This window comes from Colias croceus, chromosome 3 (assembly GCF_905220415.1).
Source record: "Colias croceus chromosome 3, ilColCroc2.1".
NCBI classification, from domain to species: Eukaryota; Metazoa; Arthropoda; class Insecta; order Lepidoptera; family Pieridae; genus Colias; species Colias croceus.
Window position 1 is genome coordinate 12,207,505 of NC_059539.1, and position 24,782 is coordinate 12,232,286.

Consider the following 24,782-nt stretch of genomic DNA (forward strand, 5'->3'; position numbering starts at 1 on the left):
TATTCCAATCAAACATATTTTTTTAAAGTACTTATAATTAATACAAGAAAATTTCTTATATAATATTTAATATTCAAATGGAATAAACAAACTTTATTCAGTTGGTAAACAAATTTAAAATTACATATTTATACTTTATTCATATATTTTTCCTTTAATAACTTATTGAACATAAAATTTACTTATGATACATATTTATTTACATAACTTATCGATAGTTTAACACGCAATTGATATCTACCCATCCCTATTTGTCACACACACATCTATATAGTATCTATAGCTCATCTGCCTACGATGCGCACTATGCAATTTATGCAATACACTCGCTCTATACTATTGTAATATATACTCTAAGTTTAGAATGTTATGAAATAAAAAAAGAACGAATGTTATTCGAATTTCAAATGTTATTGTAGATTACCATATTTCGCGCCAATACAATAAAAATAATAACATACCAAGCTCATCATACGTGACCTTAGAGTATATATACTATCTATAGAGTGCGAACAACCAAGTGGGAACAGTAGGCACAGGTGGGAACAACACGACGCTCCCGTCGCGAGCGCTCGCAGTCGTGGTTGAGTGCTCACGAAGTGCGTTGCTCTGGATTTTTTTTATATTTACGGATAAACATGGTGAAATGTGCAGTTCTATCTTGCAAAAACGATACTAGAAAATACACAAAATTGAAATCCACTATCACATTTCATCAGTAAGTCGATTGTTATACTTATTTTTATGAAAATAAATCTAGCATCGCGGGGGTGAAGGGTAGGTGGGAGGCGGACACGCGCAGGCTCGCTCGCGCGCCTCACTGCCGTCACGTGATCGTAGTGATGTGACCTGACCAACGCTGTACTCGATATAAAGTTTACTAGAAGAACTATATTTTAACAAATTATTTATTTAACTTTAAAATTAAAACTCTTTTAAAAATGTATTATAAATAAATTTGTGGTGTGTTTTGTATGATACACTTTCTAATATTATGAATGCGAATGTATTATAGTGTAAATGTAAAGTATGTAATGTTACGATATATTTTCTGAACCGCTAAATTGATTTTGAAGATTTTGATAGTAGAATGGATAAAATTAAATAAAAAAATTATTAATATTATTTATTATATTATCATTTTAAATTATTGATTATTCCTTAATATTTTTTACCATTTTTAAAACATTATTATTATTGTTTGATTTATTATTAAAGAAATAGCACTAAACCCGATCTTTTATTTTATTAACTTTATTATTTAAAAAGTACTCACGTTTTTCTGATATTCCAATTAAACATATTTTTTTAAAGTACTTATAATTAATACAAGAAAATTTCTTATATAATATTTAATATTCAAATGGAATAAACAAACTTTATTCAGTTGGTAAACAAATAAAAAAATTACATATTTATACTTTATTCATATATTTTTCCTTTAATAACTTATTGAACATAAAATTTACTTATGATACATATTTATTTACATAAATTATCGATAGTTCAACACGCAATTGATACCTACCCATCCCTATTTGTCACACACACATCTATATAGTATCTATAGCTCATCTGCCTACGATCCGCACTAGGCAATTTGTGCAATACACTCGCTCTATACTATTGTAATATATACTCTAAGTACGTGACGTACTGGTTGGCATATTTTTTTATTTGCAAAAAAAAAAAAAACAATTTTCGCTTTACAATAAATAAAAAAACGCTGCTATCAAAATATTCACTCTACCAAAGAAAGCAATGATATTTGATACATAGTTTTATTTCTAGATGGCGCCACTAGTATTATAAGTGAAAAATATAATACCTACGTAGGTATTATTGTGTTCTTATAATTTTAACATGATGAAGTAAGTAGGTACTTTCCTTCTTGCAAAAAAATATAATAGCGTTTTAAAGGGACAAAATATTATTTGTAAACAAAAAACAATGTAAAAGAATTAGGTAGGTACCTACCTACTAGGTTTATTTTTTTTAAACTCGTATGTTACCGTGTAGGTATATTACCGGACCTCCATTTTTATTACTCTACTACTTAAAATAATATCAGCAGTTTTAGAATAAATTACCATTTTAAACATAAAGCCTCATAAGGAAAATGAATACAAATGATATCAATTTACCATTTCCCATATAAATAAGACGGTAAAATCTTTGAGAGCGACAAATAATTCAAAGAACGCTTGTACGAAGGTACCATAAAATGGAATGAGAAATATAACTTAGATTTATAATTATTTTATTGCACTATTAAAAGCACGCTTCGTGGAACGCTTAGCGAACAATAGATTAGGATGCTGTTTCGCAAAACCCTTACCTTTTAAACCCTATTTCCATCCTATAAAGCTCAATTTTCTATAACAAGATATGATACTTAAGTGCTTTTAGAGTTGTAGTGTTCTATATTTAAGACATGGTAGTTACGACGTTTTGGTTTGAAAACAGTTTCGAATATTTTTATGGTCCTCGATCCGTTATTGTTTTAGCAGAAACAGCACTGTTAGCTTTTAAGTTACGGGATTTATTACTTTTCAAGAAGGTACATATTTTAATTATTTGTGTATCTGCTGGCTCTATATTTATACTAATATTATGAAGAGTTTGTTTGTTTGTTTGAACACGCTAATCTCAGGAACTACAGGTCCGATTGGAAAAATTATCTCGGTGTTAGATAGATATCGAGGAAGACTATAGGCAATAGGTATATCATCACGCTAAGACCAACAGGAGCGGAGCAATGCGGGTGAAACCGCGCGGCACAGCTAGTTTTTTATAAAGCTAAACATAACTATGGAAGTTACTTACCTACTTCTAGAGATCGTTTGATTGTGTAGTACCTACTAGGTAGTTTAGAAATAGTTTGGTATTAATGATTGGCTCTTCATGATTATGATTGGAATACAATAGGTACTTAACAATATTTTCTTATAGATATACCTACGTTACTTTTATAAAGAAAAGCTCTACAACAATGCGAATATTAATATGTCTGCCTATCTGTCTATCACACCTAAAGAACTAAACAAAATTATTTTTAATATAAGCTGAGTTTGGAGAAATCACAAATGTAGGTTTTACTTACCCCTAAAGGGTAGAAAAAAGTGATGAAAGTTTTTGATCAATGTTTTTACGTGGTTGAAATATTATGTAAATGTCTTATTAGATTAATTTCTAACTGGAACGCATAGCAGTGAATCTCCTAAATTTATATAGGTAGGTATGTTGAAAATATTATTTAGGTATCGATATTTTCATTACTGGTTTCGAATCCGTGTCATTTCTTAAGTATAGGGAGCCTTAACCAATCAGCCACTACAACTGAAGAATTGTTAACTTTTTCATAAATACATTTTCTTTATATAATAGATAGGTACCTAGGTACCTAGGCATATAATATGAACCTAAATCCTTATCAACTCCTCTAATCAAAAGACGTAAGTTTGATGTAGAGTTTCTGTGTCAATGCACAGTCAATCTCAATATTGGGAAGTGGGAAATAAACATAACATTTCATTTACCTAACGTAACAAATTTAATTATTAAGATATCTGCGAGCTTTCTTATTTAGGTACATACCTAGGTACCTAGAGCCAAACTTGTAAATTTTTGTTTCTGTTTGTTTAATTTAATAATAAATGATATCTACCTATCTACTGTGTTGTTGCTAAGTAACAAGTATAGTTGCTAGGTACAATAAAAATATATAAATTATAAGTATTCAATATAAATATTTGTATTATAATCTCGCTGTTATAAATTGAAAGCATTTACTTAAAAGCTTTATTGTATACAATCGTTGAGTAAACCAAAGCTCTACCTATAAATAGTTTCATTTAATCACCCGTAACATTATAATACGTAATGCAATCCATACAACAATAGGCAAACATGTTAGACGCCGCCATTTATCGACAAGCAGCGCAAATCCCAAAATAAAGTATTACATTAAAAACATCCATTGCGTTTCATAAACTTCAATAAGTAGCAATAAAAAGGTCTTCGATTGAAGCACTAAAGAAACTTCGGGACGAAGTGTGAAGCAAAGCTCGCTGTATTCCAGCGGTTATATCATGCATAAGTCGCGTCGATGTGCCTCGCCAGCTGGCGGCGAGCGAGAGGCCCGTGCGAGAGGGACGGCGCGCGAGGTGGGGCGCCGCCGCCATTGGCCGCGTGCCGCCCCAAGCCGCGCCCGCCGGCCGATACCCGCGCGGCCGCCGCGCTCTCTCGTCAGTCTACCGTTCGACTTCGACGCGAAACAATCGCCTTCTCAGTGCCCATTCACCTTTGTGCCATACAGCCCATGCTATAGTGCTCAACATGTCCACACTCAGCCATCACCCGTACGCGTTCTCGATGCACCCGGGCATGCTCCCGGAGTACCCGAGCGCTCCACAGCCGCTGCCGGCCTCGTCGCCACAGTCGGAAGGCCACATCAAGCGACCGATGAACGCTTTCATGGTCTGGTCGAGACTGCAGCGCCGACAGATCGCAAAGGACAACCCCAAGATGCACAACTCAGAAATTTCTAAACGGCTAGGAGCCGAGTGGAAGCTGTTGACGGAGATGCAGAAGAGACCGTTTATCGATGAAGCGAAACGTCTGCGCGCTCTACACATGAAGGAGCACCCTGACTACAAATACAGGCCGCGCAGGAAGCCAAAACCGCCAACACCCGGCGGCGCACCCGGCGCTGGCGCATTCCCGAGCTTTCCTTTGCCTTACTTCGCGGGACCAGCTCCGTCCGTTGGCCATCTCGATGCGCTATCTTACTCCGCAGTGCCACCGTACTTCCCACATCAATTGGACCACCTACAGTTCTCAAAATTGATGGCACCGTCCGCCGAGAAGATGCCGACGGCGTCGTCAGCGGCGGCCGTGGTGTCGTCGTTCTACTCGTCGCTGTACACGACGCCGACGGGCCCGCCGAAGCCGTTCTCGTCCCCGCTGTTCCCGCAGTATGGCGCGCCGGGCTCGCCCGTGTCGCCCGCCACGCCGACGCAGCACAGCCCGCACGACGACCAGCTGCGGCGGCCCGTGTCCGTGATCTATTGAAGGCCGGTGCACCTTCCCTGAACCGAGTGTCATCAGTGAAGCGATAGACTATTCGAGAACACTATTTATTGTTTTCTAGTTAAGCTTAGTTCAAGTGCGACTCATATCAAGTGTTGTAAATACGTTGGAATCGTAGCCCCGTTAGAGGTAACGGTTTTATTTATGTAGCTGTGATTTTTGTTTCGACGCATTCGTACGTAGATTAGTAACAGTTTCGTCAGCTCAGTGAGATCGGTACCAAAAAGAGATTAATCTTGTAGGTGTCTATAGTGAGCCTTAAGACTGACGACGCCCGAGTTTCTTGTCACTCTAGCATTCCTTTGTTAAGTTTTATTGTTTTAAGATCTTCAGTGGGGTCTAATGGATAAGCTGTACATTATTTATTGAGACCAGTTTAATTGTGAAGAATTTATTTGTATAATAGTTGATTGTATAAGTGAATACCGTCTGTAAATATTAGTGTTAAATCTAAATCGATGTCATTACCAACGATGTATTATAGAGTAAAAACTTTGTTAACGCCATAAAATAAACTAAATTGTTTTTATTTTATACATTTTGTTTTCTTTCCCCGACCGTAAAAAGGTTCTATTTTGTTAAAAGTATTTGGGACTTTTTAAATTGCTTTACACTTTTTATTCAATTTATTTTTGAGATAGAGTTGCCTATAATTATGGCCAATACTCTACCTGTAATATACTTACCTTAATATTGAATAACACTTTGGTGTGTAGTTACAAAAAGAACATACCTACCTACCAGCCATATCATTAAAGATTTTTGAGATTTGAATGAAATGGATCTTTGAATTATTATTTTGATAATAAAAATTAATATCCATAATTATTAAAAAAAGTTAATAGAACAACATTATTTACTTATTTTAAAATATTTCAATACCTACGAAGCTTCTGTTTAATTTAATTGAGATAATAATAGTTATTTTTCTTTCGTTGGAATTAATAAAAGTGCAGGTTATCTGACGCCTTAGATCATTATCCGACGCAAATAAATTGCATTTCAACTCGATGGTAAAAATTTAATAGATACAAATTACAATGAGGTGTATTGTATTTATAACAAAATAATTTTGAAACATTCACAAAACTTTGGAATTACCTAGTAGGTAGGTAATTTGAGATTATTAAATTATTATTTACCAAGACTGTCTAGGTATGAAAGAGTCTGCTAGAGTCTTATATTTTCACAAGTTTATTATAGGTAGTACCTAGTACCTAGTACCTACCTACTAGGTACCTATCATGGATTTTTCTAAATACTATTTTTAATTATAATCATTTTATAATAGGACCTACGGACCAGCAACCACTATTTAATAAAATTTCACTACTTCAGTTATTATAAAATAGGTATACCTAAGTAGAGCTGATCTTATATTATAAAATTGAGAACTTGCCGGCGTTTCGACAGAATTAAAATTAAACAGAATTTAACTCTACACTGAAATCGGTCCAATCGTTTTGTAGTACCTATCATGGGGGCGAACATAATTTTGATAAATTAATTAAACATAGAGTAAAATAACTAGTGAAATAAGTTTAAGTAATAACATTTTGACACCGATTAATAAAGGTACGTTTGATCTGAGGCGGATATAATTTTGTATATTTAATATAAAAAAATGTACCTTCCTACCTATTTATGTTTGTGTGTTTGTTTTATTGCACCGGTAGAGGGCGATAGGAAGCCAAAATATACTTGTAGGTATTACGCGCTGTTACAAAAATTCTTGTTTCTTTATTTTGAAAATTACTGTTCATCTATTTATGTAATTTCTGTATAGCTATAGACACAATTATAAATTACAATTATTTGAGACTTATCCTTATATATGTAACTGTAATATGTCGAAATTGATAATGAACAGGTAGCGAAAGACCGAATAAAATACAGGAGCTTTTTCTTTTATGAAGAACTTTTAATAGTTATTCTTATAATTTGTTTTTTTTCGTCTGCAGTCAAAATAATAAATTCTCGGTAAAATAAAATTTATAAAAATCTGGAAGGTACCTAGGTAATTTTTGATCATAGGCGAAGAACAATCACTACATAAAACAATGTCCCTTTGTATGCTGCAATCTTTAAAACTACGTAACGGATTTTGATGCGGTTTTTTTATAGATAGAGTGATTCAATTTCCTATTTTGTTATTGGTATATAATTTATTAGGTTTGAGACAAAGCGAAGCCGCGGGCGGTAAGCTAGTAAACAATAAACGTAACAACTGTCTTTACCAAAGTTACCTATAGAGTCGGTAAAGATAGAGCTTACCTATGTCGTAAATTGTTCAAGTATTTTATAGCTTAATGCCAACAAACAAAAATATTTCCCCCCCAAAAATATGTATACTATAAATACCTACATACCTAATCTAACAACCATTTTGTCAAATGATTTTTTTATTCAACACAAATATCAATTCGGAGCAGTAGCTTGAAATACACGCGTTCAAAAAAACAATATTAATTACCTACTTTTTTTTTGTGGTGGAGAAATCTTCCAAAGATACCCACGGCCCCCGGGGAAGGAGCCGTGGGTTATGTCGGATTCTTACCGACTAAAACCCCACTGTGTTCCGTCGAGCCGCTTTAATGATGGGGCCGCGGGTATTGATTAGAATTCTTCCGCGACAATATTACCTACTTACTTATTTATTACTTAAAAGATAAACCAGTTAAGTTACAATTCCATAGTCGTTTTAATAATTATTAAATAAAACAATGTACCTACTATACCTAAAGCTAAGTTCCCTGGTCCCTGTCGATTAGTTGACGGTCGCCGGGGGCTCTGCCATGACACGGGATTCAATTTAATAATTACGACCCCTTTCTTCCGGTGGGGGTTGCCTTTTATTTTAGTACTTCACACTGGTGGCTAGGGAATACGCGATTTTGTTTTTTATGAAGTTATTTATAATATTAATTTATAAAGAATAGAAAAGTTTGATCACGAGGCAGGATTCGAACCCGCGGCTTCGTCATAAAGCATTTGAATGCCATAAATGATAAAACACAAAATATCAAACAACAATATCATTTTATAAAAAAAAAAAATAATTAGGTGTCTAAACCGTTGGTTTAATAGTATAAGTTTTAGTATGGTTTAGTTCCATCATTTGATACTAGATGACGCTAGTTGTAGAAGCTGTGTTTTTGAATCGCGCTTGTGTTATTCTTTTGTAACTAGATATAAGCAAAATGGTACTGTAGTTCCGCAACCCTCTCAAATATACGGTCAGAGCGTTTTTGAGTGTTTTATTTCCGACTCTGGCTAGTATGTACTACATTGCTGGTGGTACATAAATTTGGTCCTTCGAGCCGGATACTGGAGACCAGGTGGTGACGTCAGCGGCTATTGGTGGGAGCGAGAGGAAGAGCAACCGGGACGTCAGCAGCCATTGGAGGGAGCGAGAGAGAAGCAACCGGGACTTCAGCGGCCATCGGAGCGAGCGAGAGGTAGAACAACCGTGACGTCAACGGCCTGCGGAGCGAGCGAGAGGTACAACATCCGTGACGTCAGCGGCCAGCGGAGCGAGTGAGAGGTACAACATCCGTGACGTCAGCGGGCAGCGGAGCGAGCGAGAGGGAGGACATCCGTGACGTCAGCGGGCAGCGGAGCGAGCGAGAGGGAGGACATCCGTGACGTCAGCGGGCAGCGGAGCGAGCGAGAGGGAGGACACCCGGGACGTCAGCGGCCAGTGGAGCGAGCGAGAGGGAGAACATCCGTGACGTCAACCGACTCCGGAGTACAGGTGCGAGGGAGAAGGACTACCAAGTAGTGAGTGAAGTGAAACAGTGAGTACTTTGAAGATTAATTAATTAATCAAAATTGGACCTTAAGTCCAAGAAAATAAGTGAAGTGACGGGGAATCCATGCCCAAATTGAATTAGAGTTACTTTAAAACACTTAGAATATTTTCAATGTTTACATTGACTTAGTTTTTTAACGAAGATTTGGACTTAGAATATTTTCAATGTTTACATTGACTTAGTTTTTTCACGAAGATTTATGGACTTAGAATATTTCAATGTTTATATTGACTTAGTCTTTGCTCGTTGTATTGAATAGACACTTGTAAAATTTTGTAAAAGAATTTACCACTTAAAATATTTTAGAGTTGAGGAGACAGTTTATACATGTGAGTTAGTTTGTTTTATATGCAATTTAAATATTAAGTTAAATTTATTTATTTCAAATAAGTTTGAGAATATAAAGTCTATTTATCTTATTGTTGTTCGGAAGTCTCTGAATATTATAATGGAAGTATTTAATAGAATTCAAGAAAATAGTAAGGAGCTTATCTCTAAGGGTAAAGTAAATTTTAAAAAATCCCCTAAGGAAAGAATTACTGTTTCGTATGTTGAAACTCGTTTGGAATCATTAGAAAATCAGTGGCAATCATTTTGCGATACTCATCGCCAAATTATTAGCGAGATATCTAAGAGGGAGTTAGAATCTTCTAGCTATATTAAAAATTGTATATATGATGAGACCGAAGTACTTTATGTAGATTACAAAACGGAATTGAAAGATGCTTTGAATGAATTAAAGGGTAATAGTCGGTCCGGGGTAAAATCAAGTGATTCCAGAGAGTATCAAGAAAAATGTGTCATAAAATTACCAGAAATTTCTTTACCTAAATTTTCCGGAAAATACACAGAATGGCCTACTTTTAGAGATCTTTTTGTATCTTTAATACACAATAACCATAAATTAGATGATGTACAAAAATTACATTATTTAAAGGGACACTTATTGGGAGAACCGGAACAGCTCCTCAGACATACAGCAGACCAACCGATAAAAACTACACGGCTTCCTGGACTCAGCTAGTCAACCGTTATGACAACAAAAAGTATTTGTCAAACAATATCCTTCAACGTTTCATGAGCCAAAAAGTATTGCATCATGAATCGTCATGGGCGATTAGAGAATTATTAGATAGTATGAACGAATGCTTAAGTGCTCTAAGTAACCTAGGAATTGATATTACTAGTTGGGACACAATCGTCATTTATATAATGAGTCACAAATTGGACCCTGAGTCCAGGAAGCAGTGGGAGTCCAAGGCAAATGATTGCGAAGACCTACCAACCTTGACTCTGTTTAGAGAATTTTTGGAGCATAAGTTTAGGTCATTAGAGTTTTTAGATACTAAGTCAGTAAACGTAAAAAATCCTCGTTTTAGTCCCAAAGTACTTTATGTGAACAATACTTTGACGAATAGTGTTGAATCGGGTCAGTCTTATGTGGCGAAGTGTCCGTATTGCAAAGGGGCAACTCATAAATTATATAATTGTAAGGAGTTTGCGAAGTCGGACTATGATGTGAGACATAAATTTATACAAAATAGTCGCTTATGTTTTAATTGTTTTGGTAGCAACCACTCCGTATTTTCCTGTCGCCAATCCACCAGATGTAAGGTTTGTAAGCGTAAACACCATTCATTGCTTCACCCCGAAGAGTCTAAAAATGTTGAGTCCCATCCAAAGAATGTGGTTGTTTCTTCAGCAACCACATCTGAACGCGATGTTGTGACGTGTTTCTCGAATGTCCATAGTCAGGTTCTTTTGGCTACTGCAGTTGTGGAAGCGGAGTCGAATACAGGTAAGGCTTACTTTAATTTGCGATGCTTATTGGATCAAGGCTCAATGGTTTCTCTCATCACAGAATCCACGGTTCAAGCTCTTGGGCTAAAGAAAATTCCAAATAAGGTTCGTATTTCTGGAGTAGGAGGTCAGGAAGATTCTTTAGCGTCAAGATCTATGGTAGAAGTAAAAATCAGATCAATTTATAATCCCAAGTTTACCATGGTCGTTCAAGCGCACGTTCTCGGTAAGCTTACATCTTTTCTTCCATCAAGGAGTCAATGTGCAGTTGTGGCCAGAGCTTTCGCACTTGCAATTGGCTGATCCAAAATATGAAGTCCCAAACAAAATTGATCTGTTGCTTGGAGCGGAGGTGTATGCCCAGGTACTGGAGGACGGCATGATAAAAGGTCCCCCTGGATGTCCGTTAGCACAGAAAACGCATTTAGGGTGGATATTATCTGGGCACATTCAATCAGAAATATTAGATTCTGAAACGCACCAACAACCGAGAGTGATCGTCAGCATGCACGCTGGATGCAATGAAGATGAACTACTAAAAAGGTTCTGGGAAATAGAAGCAGAGCCATGTTTGGCAAGCCATAAAATAATGACAATCGAAGAAAAGGCGTGTGAAGATATTTTTGAGAGGACAACTAAGAGAGACAGGGAGGGAAGATATATTGTCGACTTACCTTTCCGCCCCGAAGAGAAGCATGAATTTGGAGATACGCGAAGTGTAGCGGTGCAAAGGCTAAGGAGTTTAGAGAAAAGATTTAAGAACATCGAACTGAAGAATAATTATACGCAAGTGTTGAAGGAATATTTATTGCTGGGTCATATGGAAAAGGTACAGGAAGACTCGGAAGAGACGCGGAGACGTTCGGTATGGTTACCGCATCATGCAGTAGTCAGACCAGACAAAAGCACTACTAAGACGCGAGTAGTATTCAATGCGTCAGATAGAAGTGCTAATGGTATTTCGTTAAATGATACCCTGATGGTTGGGCCAAGACTACAACCAGAATTACGTCATATAATCATGAGATGGCGTCTCCACCCGATATGCCTAATAGCCGACATCATAAAAATGTATAGGCAAGTAAAGCTGAAAAGGGAGCATACAGATTATCACCGAATTGTGTGGAGAGACGACAATAATGAAATCCAAGATTATCGTCTACTTACCGTTACCTTTGGCACTTCCAGTGCACCTTATTTAGCTGTCAAAGCTCTCCAACAGGTAGCAGTCGATGAGGGTGGGAGCTACCCCCTAGCTGCTGCAAAACTAAAAACAGACTTTTACATGGATGATCTGTTAACCGGGTGTGATTCTGAAAAAGAAGCATTACGATTATATGAAGAAATGAATGAATTGTTAAGTAAAGGAGGTTTTAAGCTACAGAAATGGAGTAGTAATAGCATGGAGGTAATGGAAGGTTTTGAAGGAAATATAGAACAGGACAGGGAACTTAAGGAGGATGACGTGACTAAAGTAGTAGGTCTCTTTTGGAATCGCCGTACCGATGACTTTAGTTATAGAGTTCAGTTTTTATCAGCGTCGCTTCCTGCAACCAAAAGAGAAATTATATCAGAAATTTGTCGACTGTACGATCCTCTTGGTTGGATCGCTCCATGCATCATCACTGCAAAAATATTTATACAAAAATTATGGATGACTGGATTTGGATGGGATGATAAATTACCGTCTGAACTTATTAGTGAATGGATAACTTACCGTGAGGAATTATTTCAGCTAACAAATTTCCAAATACCGCGATGGGTGCAAACCCGAAGCAAAGATACAGTTGTGGAGTTACATGGGTTTAGCGACGCTTCACATGCCGCCTATGCTGCTGTGGTTTATATTCGTTGCATTTCTGAAGATAAACAAATTAAAACTCATCTGGTAGCTGCAAAAACTAAAGTTGCCCCGATCAAGCAAATCTCCTTACCTCGACTGGAACTCTGCGGTGCGATGTTGGTAACTAAATTATTAGTTGAAGTAGCTGAAGTTTTGAACATACCAATTTCACAGTTGCATGCTTGGACAGATTCCACCATCGTCCTGGCGTGGCTTAGTGACCATCCCAGTCGGTGGAAAACATTCATAGCCAACCGGACTTCTGAAATTCTAAATCATTTAGAACCTTGTAAGTGGTCGTATATACAGTCCAAAGAAAATCCCGCTGACTGCGCGTCACGTGGAATACTACCTTCTGAGCTAGTTGATAATAATTTGTGGAAGTACGGTCCGGATTGGTTAAGTAAGATTGATATTCAGTATGGTAAACCGCTTTCCATATGCACTAAAACTGACCTGGAAGAAAGAAAGGTTAAAGTACATGCTGCAACTAAGGAGAACTGTGAAGATATAGATATATTTTTAAAATTTTCATCTTTTACGAAGCTGGTGAGAGTAGTCGCCTACTGCAGAAGATTCCTGAAATTGAAGGATCCCGTTGAAACTCGTACGAAATTTCTACCTTACCTTTCAGCTGAAGAGCTCCGAGATGCCACCATGTGTTGTATCCGTCAGCATCAGCTTACCTGGTACCCTGAAGAAATGAAGAATCTGAAACAGAAAAACATCATTAAAAAGAGTAAAATTGACAATTTAAATCCATTAATAGATGAATTAGGAATTATGAGGGTCGGAGGAAGGATAGAAAATTCTTACCTGAAGGATAGCAGCAAACATCCGATGATTATAAACGGTGACTCCTGCTTGGCGAAGTTGATTATAGCCGATGCTCACGCCAACACCATGCACGGAGGTCTCCAGCTGACTATCAACTACGTACGTTCAACGTATTGGATCACCAAATTGAAAAATCTTGTACGATTTCACATACACAAATGCGTTAGATGCATAAGAAACGCGGCGAAGTTTAAAACTCAATTGATGGGCCAGCTGCCTGCCTGCCGAGTTACACCTCAAAAACCGTTTTTATACTCCGGTGTTGATTACGCTGGTCCCATTAATATTCGCGTTTCGAAGGGTCGTGGCCATAAATCCTATAAAGGATATATTTGTCTCTTTGTTTGCATGGCCACAAGAGCCGTTCATATAGAAGCAGTATCCGATCTTACTTCAGAAGGTTTTTTGGCAGCTTTCAAACGTTTTGTTGCTAGACGAGGTCGTTGTATTCAGTTGTGGAGTGACAACGGCACCAATTTTGTAGGTGCTTCTAAGGAGTTGCGGAATTTGTTTGCAATTGAGAAATCCCAAATGCCAGTTGACATTGCATCATCACTGGCTAACAATGGTACAGAGTGGCGCTTTATTCCTCCTCATGCTCCAAATTTCGGTGGAGTGTGGGAAGCAGGCATAAAGAGCACTAAACATCATCTGCGTCGCGTAATCGGCGATTCTACTCTTACTTATGAAGAGCTGGCGACGGTCTTGGTGCAAATTGAGGCGTGTCTCAATTCGCGACCATTGTCCGTGGCTAGCTCCGACTCAGGTGATCCCAACCCGTTAACACCGGGTCATTTTTTAATAGGGGAGCCATTGATTATGGCTCCGGATAATAATTTTGAATACGAGAAAATTTCCAATTTGCGTCGTTGGCAGTTAACCCAAAGGATGGTCCAGCATTTTTGGAAGCGTTGGTCCCAAGAGTGTCTAACCCAATTTTTTCAAAGGTACAAGTGGAAAGGCAAGGTTCCCGATATCAAGGTAGGAGACGTGGTCTTAGTTAAGGAGGACAATTTGCCTCCTGCGAAATGGATGTACGGATTGGTGGTAAAATTACATCCGGGTAATGATAAGGTGACACGTGTTGTCACATTGAGATATAGGGGTTCTCACATACAAAGACCGACTTCGAAACTATGTGTGTTGCCCGTTAGAGAAACATAAATGTAAAAAAGAAAATATATATGTATTATGTTAGACGTACATAAGTAAAGAATAATTGTTACTTTAAAGAGATGTATGTATTTGCTTCTATGTATTACTGTATTTTTTGCACACTTGTATTTTTTGTATTGTGAAGGACTATTCGTCCTTGGCGGGCGGTATGTCTAAACCGTTGGTTTAATAGTATAAGTTTTAGTATGGTTTAGTTCCATCATTTGATACTAGATGACGCTAGTTGTAGAAGCTGTGTTTTTGAATCGCGCTTGTGTTATTCTTTTGTAACTAGATATAAGCAAAATGGTACTGTAGTTCCGCAACCCTCTCAAATATACGGTCAGAGCGTTTTTGAGTGTTTTATTTCCGACTCTGGCTAGTATGTACTACATTGCTGGTGGTACATTAGGTACCTACTAGGTTTACAAAAAATATGTATTGATTATCGTATAATTGATCTTAAAGGAATAAAAAAATTTCCCAATTATAAAGTTTATTCGGAAATTTGTAAAGAATATAAAAAAAAAAAAACTTGAACAAACAAAAAAAAAAGTGTAAGAATATTTGGGTTAGAGTGAAATCCTAAACACAAAATTAATAACAACGCTGTTTATGTTCAATTCTATTGTTTTCCTTATCATAATAACACATCTTTATAATCATTGTTTAGCTTTAATACACACAAACCAGATTACTTTAAGATAATCTGTATTTATCTAATTTAATCTAAGGTAATTTTCAATTACAAGCTACTGTTTAAACTATTGTCTTTTATTTAAATGTCGTTCTGCCTATCTACAAGATCAAATTTAGCTGCGTGCTATGTTCCGAATATTATACAAACCAAGTACCTACCAACCTATTTATATTTTACCGCCTTGGTATATAGTGGTTGACGCGTCACCGTGTGAGCGTAGTAGATCATGGGTTCGATTCCCGGTGGAGGCGAAGAAAAAAATGTCTCAGTCTGGCAGGACACAGAAGGCTGATCACCTACTTGTCCCTAAAGAAAATCGATCAGTGAAACAGATGTATGCATAATCCATCTGCCCCTTACCCCACCAGGGGACGTGGGACTTTGCTTTTGTACTTGTGACCCACCTAACTAAACATTTTGTTACTTCCTTATGCTATGTCTTCCTACGTAATACGATGATTTTTTCATGATAAATAAAGGTGGATACCGAATAAACACGTAGGAAGGTATTACCTACTCATTCATGTTTTAAATGTTGATTTTTACCTTATTTTTTTGTATAAAAAGTTCTACTTAGATTCGTATTTAACCTACGTTCTATTTCTATAAATCTAAAAAAAAATTATGTTAGTTTTGGAAGCGAAACAATATCCTTACAAATAAGTGAAAAAAAAAATAGAAATTAGGACGCTCATTTCGTGGCCCAACCAAGGAACTCAACTTTTGAATTAATCATTAGTTCGTTAGGTCATTGTTAGGAATTAGACTTTGAAAGGTTTTCGGCGATTTCTTCAATTTGCCGAGTGGATTTGTCTGTTTTGAAATTAAGCTATTGTTCCCGCAACGAGACTGCAAAGTTGGGGATAAGTTGTAAATAACATTAATATTTATTGAAATGAGGTCTCGAGGTTTAAAAGAAGTAACTCGTCTTGGAGTTAATAATAATGTACTGTTTGAATTTAGATAGGTATTTCTTAATGTAGGTAACTCTATTTGATTGTTTGGTGGGCTCCTACGCCAGCCCCCCTAGACAAGTGGCTTTCGTTTAGCGTAACGTTTGATAGAATAGATTATGAATGTATATAATGTAATGATAATGAATGACATAAGCTGTAGATAAATGTATCGACAGCTTACGTCAATCTCATACATTCATAATCTATTCTATCAAACGTTACGCTAATAGAAAGCCACTTCTCTAGGGGGGCAGATCCGTGTTACGGTTTATGATAAATTTGGTTAGGTACATCTTGAGGATCTTTGCGGAAGAAAAATAAAAGATATAACTACATGTACCTTATAAATTAGAGGCAGTATAAGTATATAATTCAGTTCAAGCTCTTTATATTTTTAAAAGAGAATATGTTTTAAATAATGAATAGGTAGGGACATATTACGAATACAAACAGAATATGTATGTTATAACAGTGAACAATGTACATAAAAACTCAATGATTAACATAATATTATAAGCATGCATGCACTTACAATCTCAAACGCTTTTCACAGTAAAAACCAAAAAGACTACATACAACAACCCCCCCTCCAATTTACCGCCTCAATACCGGCCCAATGATTAATGATAGAAAATGATCACAAAGACCCTGTCAAGATTAATTAAAACCACTGTTCCCTAAATAGTTAGTTAGCCACAGAAGCCTTCAAAAGACTTAAAACCTATTGACATCTTACAAAACTGTTGATTCGCTAATTCAGCTTTTGTTTGGTGTATTTACGAGTAACTTACCTATAATATTAACAAGCTTCATTCATTGCTTTATCTAACCTTTCAAATAAAAATATCATCATTGGATATGATGAATCCATTTAAAATCGTAACTTATATTCGTAACGTTCTTATATTTAAACCGGCTCATCACCTACCATCATCATCATCATCATCATCATCAGTCCATTATGTTCCATTATGTATCTACTATCTAAGAACCTAAATCGGAAAATTGTTCATCTAGTTTTATATTTACAGAACCGCTACAACACACAAAAATCTGTCAATTCGTTTCGGAGGAGTTTATTTACAAACATTCAGATTATAATGACGTAAAAGATCTTTGATGTTAGTCAATTTAAAGTCGGTAGCAAATGTGGGTGTATGACCCCATTTGAGAAAAAGCAAAACTCGACTGCACACAAACTCCCACGTTTGTTTATATTGCAAGTTTTAATGTTTTATCTATACTAATATTATAAAGCTGAAGAGTTTGTTTGTTTGTTTGTTTGTTTGTTTGAACGCGCTAATCTCGGGAACTACTGGTCCGATTTGAAAAATTCTTTCGGTGTTAGACAGCTCATTTATCGAGGAAGGTTATAGGCTATATATCATCACGCTCCGACCAACAGGGGTGGAGCCACGGGGGTGAAACCGCGCGGAGCAGCTAGTACCTATGATATAAGAATTAATTTTAATTTATGGTAAAAATAACATTTGCTGTTATACTTTATTACGTTAAGCAAGATAAAAAGATATAAGTCATTATTTAACATCAAAACTTAGCGTTAGGTTACCTACAAACATAAACAATTTATCAAAGACAATTCATATTGTAGAGAAGTGCGGTTATAGGCTCCTGAAAAAGGTCCAGACTTACATAGATACAAGAACACACAAAACAAAAATATCCGCATCAAAATCTGTTACGTAGTTTTATAGATTTAAGCATACATAGGGACAGAGAAAACGACTTTGTTATAAACTATGTAGTGATTCACAAAAATCGATTCCAAACTTACCATACCTACTGACCCAAATTATGGAACTATTTGACCGACAAATACTCAGATCAGATATTATAATATAATCGATCCCACTCCCAGGTCACCAGTCACCATCAATCGAATTAAAATGAAGTCGCTATAAACCTCAAAGATTTCCAAACGCATAACATATTGTAATTTATTTTGTACGAGGGATTACTACCCTTCAGTAACAAGAAAGGAATATCTATTATACACATATACAAATAACGTTTTATTCATTTTATTGTGTATTTTCTCGCATTGGAAACCCTTACGACGTAATACTATTGATTTTATAAGCACTTTGTGCTGAAACTTTTGAGTTGCGAGTGGGTGATATGTGAATGTTATTTATTGTGAATAATTATATTGGTAGAATTGAGGTTTTAAAAAATACGGAAAAAATCGTTATGCTACATTTTTGCACGGAGGTCGCTATAGTAACACTTAGACAAACTTTGTGTTAAAATCCTCACGTCTTTCTGTTAATGCTTTTTACAATCGACATATAAATTAATAAATTAGTGTTCTTACAAATAAGAATTAGACAAAATTAACTCCAGCTCGAATAATAATATCTTTATGAGCACGTATAATGTTAATACGCTACATTGTTGTCTTAAAAACATCGTGACCAAATTTTGACAGAGATATATGAACGAGCCGATACACTAGAATAATTAAAAGGTAATTCACGCCAACAAAGCCGTTATACCGACAAACAACAAAGAACTATTAGGCTATTGCTATTATCTATAGAGCTGGCAATAAAAATCGCGAACGTATGTATTGGCGCTACAACTATAGCATGCAAATTCGGACCATATGCATTCCAATTACGATCTACATTCAATCAAGTTTCATGCAGTCCATTAAATTAACCACTAGAGCAAAATTAAACCTTATCTCCGTCTATTTTGGGTTGAATCTCGTTCGTATCATCAGTTTTTCGGGTGCTGACCTCAACAAAGTATGAATATATTAATTTGTAGTGGCGAGTATTGTACTGTTTCTATTATTATGTCGCGTAATTGTTAAAGTTCTGTCAGTAACATTGGGTTAATGGTGTTCCGGTGTTTCAATGGTTATTTACCCTTTTAGGATGAAATGTTTCAATGTGTTTCAGATTGTATGGAACTGTAATACACTGCTCGAAGTTCTTTGATAGTTCACAGAGATGGGAAACAATAGCTTTGTGGTTTAAATGATCATGTGCCATCGAGTGGACTTGTGAATTAAGGACCTATATTAAGGACCGCTTAGTACAATGTAACTGATACACTATTGACACATTTATTTAATAATACATATACATAGTACCTATGTAAAGCAGAACACATCAGGAAGCTGTGAATTCGAAATTTCTTTTCTTTATCTTTCGATCTTTGATCCAATTTGGTTGCTGTGAAAGCCAAACAAACATATAGTTACTTGTCATGTGATTTAAAAGATTATAGAGTTCTAGTTGCTGATAATGTTAATTTTTTAACCATGTAAATAAAACATTGATGTTTATCAACCAGCTCGATCATTATTACTTACCTAATTTTAGCACCCTATGTCCTACCATGATACCTATTTTACGTGTGAACTATTTTAACTCTACCAAAGTACAGCTAATAAGGGGATTAACGAATTGTTTAGAGTCACCCGCGCATTACAATTATGTTACAATCCAATAAATTTGCGTAACAATACTGTTTTGGCAATAAAAAACACCACACGTGGTTTCGCGTATAAATGTCAACCGTGTCTTGGGCAATTTATCTTAATAACAATCATTTTTACAGCGTTTCCCCTCTGTGATTAATGATGGATAGATTCCTGAATAATTACGAAGACTTTTAATATTCAAGTGATTCCGTTTATATAGCATTTGCGATTCTATGTCTAGCGGTATAACGTCTATATTGTTTTGATTGTTTAAGATGACCCTTGATGTGGTGTGCATGTGAAAAAGACGTATGTAACAGAGCCGTCTTTAGAGAATACTCACCCCAATTTGTTGCTAAAATAAAGGTTATTTTCAAATGTATTGTGCAAGAATGCCATACAAAAGCGTGAGTACCATTGAATGCAAATCTCAACTGGAGTTTTGAGGGTAGTATGCGTTATTAATTTGTTATAATTGTCCCCCGTATTTGCTCGCATGTGGCATTTTTATTACGAATTAGTCGCAATCATTAATTTTGTTTTTCTTTTCAATGTAAGTGTTTCGAGTGCTCGTATTATTTCATTTGTGTGCGAAATATGTATTATATTTTTACGGAGTTATTGTGGTATCGGTTACAATAGATGTAATGTATGAAGCCACTCGTGTTCCGATCGCCTTTGTTAATAACTGCGGTTAAATAACATCAATGATTTTTAATTGTATACAACGATATTTTGTGTGTTCGCTTATTCATATTTTGTAGTCCATATCCAAGTGATTGTTCAGTAACGATTTATTATTTAGATTATCTGTGTCCAACGTCCATTACCGAATATAACTAACATCATCTTCAATCACTTCCAATATTGCTGCGTTAGACAACCTCTGGCTCTACAATCAAGACTATGAAAATGGTTAATATCAAATTAAATTACTACCTACCAAGAAGATGTTAAAAAACATCCTCTGGCTCTATACAGTCTACAATCAAGACTATCCTAGTCCATACTACCACTATTGTGTTAAGAAACAATAACCATTAATAAGAAAAAGAGCTTACTACTATACTACGGCCCAAATTAACATTATTGTGTAAGACGAAAGAGCCTGGGTCCATCTCAATCACTTAATACTTACCATCTCCTAATCTGTACATCACAATCCGACCACGTGCTCGTTTATAGCATAATCGTTAAATTTATTGCAATTTTAACGCGACTCCATAGAAAACACCCTCCGTTCGAGATATTAATTTGCATAGCTATTATTTGGAACCCTCAGCCATATGTAAATTGTTGTTTATTTGTCAAATTGCGTTTGGTCTAAGCTTAACATTACAATATGGTTCTGCGCTGGGGATTGTGTCTCTATAGAGTAGGTACTTGTGTTTTATTGTTTTTGAGTTAAGTTACTACTTACTAATAAATTTGTGCAATTTTATAATTCGTTATTCTGTCTTTAATTAAAGATGTCGTGTCACCTGTGCTATTATTATTCGCAGTGGCTAATTAGTTATTGAGACTATAACCATATGAGATATTATTATTACAGAAAAGACGTATGCGCGCTAATAAATCTGCATCTCTACTTCTTAGTTCAGATGATTTTTTCACTGAACAGGTGTATAAATGTTATAATAATTATTGTAGTATTTATTATTATATCCTACCAAAGACATCAAAATTAAATCAAAAAAATGTTCATACACCTTTACTGTAAGTTTAAAATTGTCTTGGGTAGGTACCTAGATTGACACATTAAACAAAAAAAAAAAAAAAAAACTGTTAAAATGTCGCTTCTTATTCTTCATAGACGAACAGATACCTATAAAGTTATGATAGTTCAATTTACCTTAGCCTAAACGTTTTCCTACCATTCATTATCAGCAATGCTCGATATTAATTGACGAATGTGTACTGGTTTGTGCTTAACGACGACAAATTGTTCCGTGCGGTTTGCCGCCAAGGGCCACTGAAACATTCATTAAATGGGGAGATTTGAGACGTGCTCCTTTACGATATTGGTGATTAAAACATGGATCAGTAGTATGGTATTATTAATCTCTACGTCTTCTTCTTGGGACAGCATATTAGTGTTTGGAAGAAGTGTTCTTCTTCAATAAATATATAAACTATTCAATAAAAAGAAGATTATGCCTTATGAATCAATCTGGTTGGACTTTGGAAGTGCCAGAAACTAAAACGAAGAACGAATTTGTTAATAAAACAACAAAAAATAATCAAACAAAAATTATTTATTAGATAAAATATGGACTTCTCACTCCTAATATAGCTTTTGCTGTGTTTCAGGAGCTTTCCCGATAAATATGATGCTGTATTTGCTGGATGCTGCGAAGACTCTGTATTTTCAAGTACCTACCTAACATCTCATAGTTGGAAGATGCATTCATCAATTGATTGCGTGATAAATTTTAGGGTACTTACTTCTTATGTACAATAACAATTTTTTTTAATATATTGATTGCAATTCACACATCCTCACGTCCAAACCCTCTCACCTTTTCAATTCATTCCTTTGCTTCCCTTCCTCTCTTACAGTCCTCTTGAAAATTATCCTTGTATCATATACCATTGTTCCCAGGTATCCATATTGTTATGATATTAAAAAGATATACCGAGAACATTAAGAGCTATTTATTGGAGTCGTTCGCGCGAAAACTGGCGGTGCGTTCCGGTTCTCAAGTGCTCTATTCATTTCTTTGTGCTGACCAGCCAAGGGAAATTAGACCTTATTCTAAATATATAGAGTTGAATATGATTATGGTTTGTTTTGTAAAGGTCTTTTACGTTATAAGTGGCCGTATCCGTTTTGGTAATGATAATATACCGAAGTGCGGACGTATTTTAAATATAATTCATTGTGCAATCTTATTTTATAATGAAATTAATAAGGATAAGTGGTGTTTCAGTGTTGTTATATTTTAGCGTAAATTGAGTAAATTATGCAATAGATATTGATATTGTTGAATTGTTACGTATTTGCCTTTGATTAGGTACCTACTTACGCTGTAGTGTTCGACATATACTTAATATATATTAGGTATAAAGAGGAAAGGTTTGTAATTATGTATGTATGTATGTATGGTTTTTACGCATAAACTACTGGACCGATTTCAAAAATTCTTTCACCATTAAAAAGCTGCATCTTCTAATAACGCGGGCAAGGCCGCAGGCGGAAAGCTAGTCAACTCTACATAAATATTACGTAGGTATTGTATTAATAGGGAACTTTTAAATAATAATTTTAAATAGGATGCATAAAAATTGATACTAAAAATAGTTATTTTTCTTCTTGATAAAAAAAAACCTAAAAAGCTCTATATGAAAATAAATCAATTTACAGTGATTCATCAGTATAACACATGAATACATCGTAATCGACAACCCCTAAATAGTAAATATACATTAAACGCTTCCATCCCTTGAGACTGGACCAGTGACTTGCTTCTTACACCCTCAGGGATGTTTCACATGAACTGGAAGGTATATTTATTCAACTCGACTTCGTTTAGAAGCGGTTATTAAACGTAAAAATACAGAAAATTTATAATGTAGAGAAAAAGTTGATTTTATTTTACTTAAAAATAATATATAATCCCACTACTTAATATTATAAATGCGAAAGTTTGTGAGGATGTGCTGCATATTCGTTTATTCGTGTTTGTTACTCTTTCACGCAAATACTACTGAACCGATAACAATGAAATTAATCACACATATAGGGATTGGATAAAGACATAGGATAGTTTTATCCCGGAAATCCCACGGGAACGGGAACTATGTGGGTTTTTCTTTGAAAACGCGGGCGAAGCCGCGGGCGGAAAGCTATTAGAATCTAAACGAGATTTATAGATTAAGAAGTTATGTCTTCAGAGATACAGAAACATACATACAAATAAATCTCTTGAGCCATATTATATGACTCAACCCTCAAGCAAAGGGCCATCCATAAGATTAACTGACTACGCAGTGTGCTATGAATAACTTAAGAGCTATTTAAGTATCACGCCTTGCAAATTTAGTAAAAGCAAATTCTGTAGCCTTTGGCCAGTTATTTTCTTTTAAAAGGGATGAGTAGTTTTTATCAGAAAAGAAATTTCATCATCATGTTCTGTTCCCACTGCTAGGTTTGTTTGTCTTTTAAGTTCTTTACAACGACGTTTTCCTTGACCATATGTGCAGATATGTGTAGTTTTTAACCGACTTCAAAAAAAAGGAGGAGATTATCAATTCGGCCGGTATATTTTTTTATGTATGTACACCGATTACTCCGAGGTTTCAGAACCGATTTACGTGATTCTTTTTTTGTTCGATGCGGGATGGTGTCGAATTGGTCCCAAAAAAATTTTATTCGTATAGGCCCAGTAGTTTCCGTTTTTCTTGTCTTACCTTGGTGGATATCTATACTAATATAATAAAGCTGAAGAATTTGTTTGTTTTAACGCGCTAATCTCAGGAACTACGGGTCGGATTTGGAAAAGTATTTCGGTGTTAGATAGCCCATTCATCCAGAAACGCTATGAGCTATATATCATCACGCTAAGAGGAGCCACGCGGGCGAAACCGCGGATCGCAGCTAGTTTTAAATGAGACTTTAATGAATGAAGCTTTAAAAGCTGCGCCACTTCATGCTATTAGTTTATAGCAAAAATTTGTTATATCTACTATAATAAAGAAAAACTCTAGTCTCTAGGTATGCTTTAGCTATAAACACAGTCTAAAAATTTAATATTCATCAGGCCTTTCCTGTAGAGCGTACTAAAGAAATACATATATTTGAAACATAACTTTTTAAAAACATTACTCTCTATTGTTGAATTCAGGTAAATTGATTCTCGAAAATCATTCACAATTCAGAATAGTTAATAGAAGTTACCTATGGCCTATTTACAACGTGTCCAATAATGGAAGTCGAAAAACATTACTTCTTTCGTGCAGTCGGGTAATTCCAAAGCAAAAGGCATTAACCACTGAACATATAGGTACATGGATGATGAAATATAATACGTTCCTGTTGTTGACAACAATAGCGAATGGCCTATTTATAACGTGTCCAATAATCAGAAGTCGAAAAACATTACCTCTTTCGTGCAGTCGGGTAAATTCTAAAGCA

At 35.6% G+C, this 24,782-nt stretch overlaps 2 protein-coding genes across 2 annotated transcripts; both read left to right on the forward strand.

The window, feature by feature from the left end:
* Positions 1 to 4,270: 4,270 nt before the first annotated feature.
* LOC123706394 (SOX domain-containing protein dichaete-like) lies at positions 4,271 to 5,625 on the forward strand. Its single transcript, XM_045655655.1, has one exon. It carries the CDS (start codon positions 4,339 to 4,341, stop codon positions 5,071 to 5,073), a length of 735 nt encoding a protein of 244 aa, XP_045511611.1. The 5' UTR covers positions 4,271 to 4,338; the 3' UTR covers positions 5,074 to 5,625.
* A 5,120-nt stretch (positions 5,626 to 10,745) lies between these two features.
* On the forward strand, positions 10,746 to 14,547 carry LOC123706034. Its single transcript, XM_045655161.1, has 2 exons — positions 10,746 to 10,830; positions 10,958 to 14,547. Exons 1-2 carry the CDS (start codon positions 10,746 to 10,748, stop codon positions 14,545 to 14,547), a joined length of 3,675 nt encoding a protein of 1,224 aa, XP_045511117.1.
* The last annotated feature ends 10,235 nt before the right edge of the window (positions 14,548 to 24,782 follow it).

Bases quoted from the DNA above. Each gene is read 5' to 3' on its own strand.
- LOC123706394 (XM_045655655.1), top strand. From the start codon at position 4,339: ATGTCCACACTCAGCCATCACCCGTACGCGTTCTCGATGCACCCGGGC.
- LOC123706034 (XM_045655161.1), top strand. From the start codon at position 10,746: ATGGTTTCTCTCATCACAGAATCCACGGTTCAAGCTCTTGGGCTAAAG. The intron at 10,831-10,957 runs GTCAGGAAGATT...TCTTCCATCAAG, and splicing joins TCGTATTTCTGGAGTAGGAG to GAGTCAATGTGCAGTTGTGG.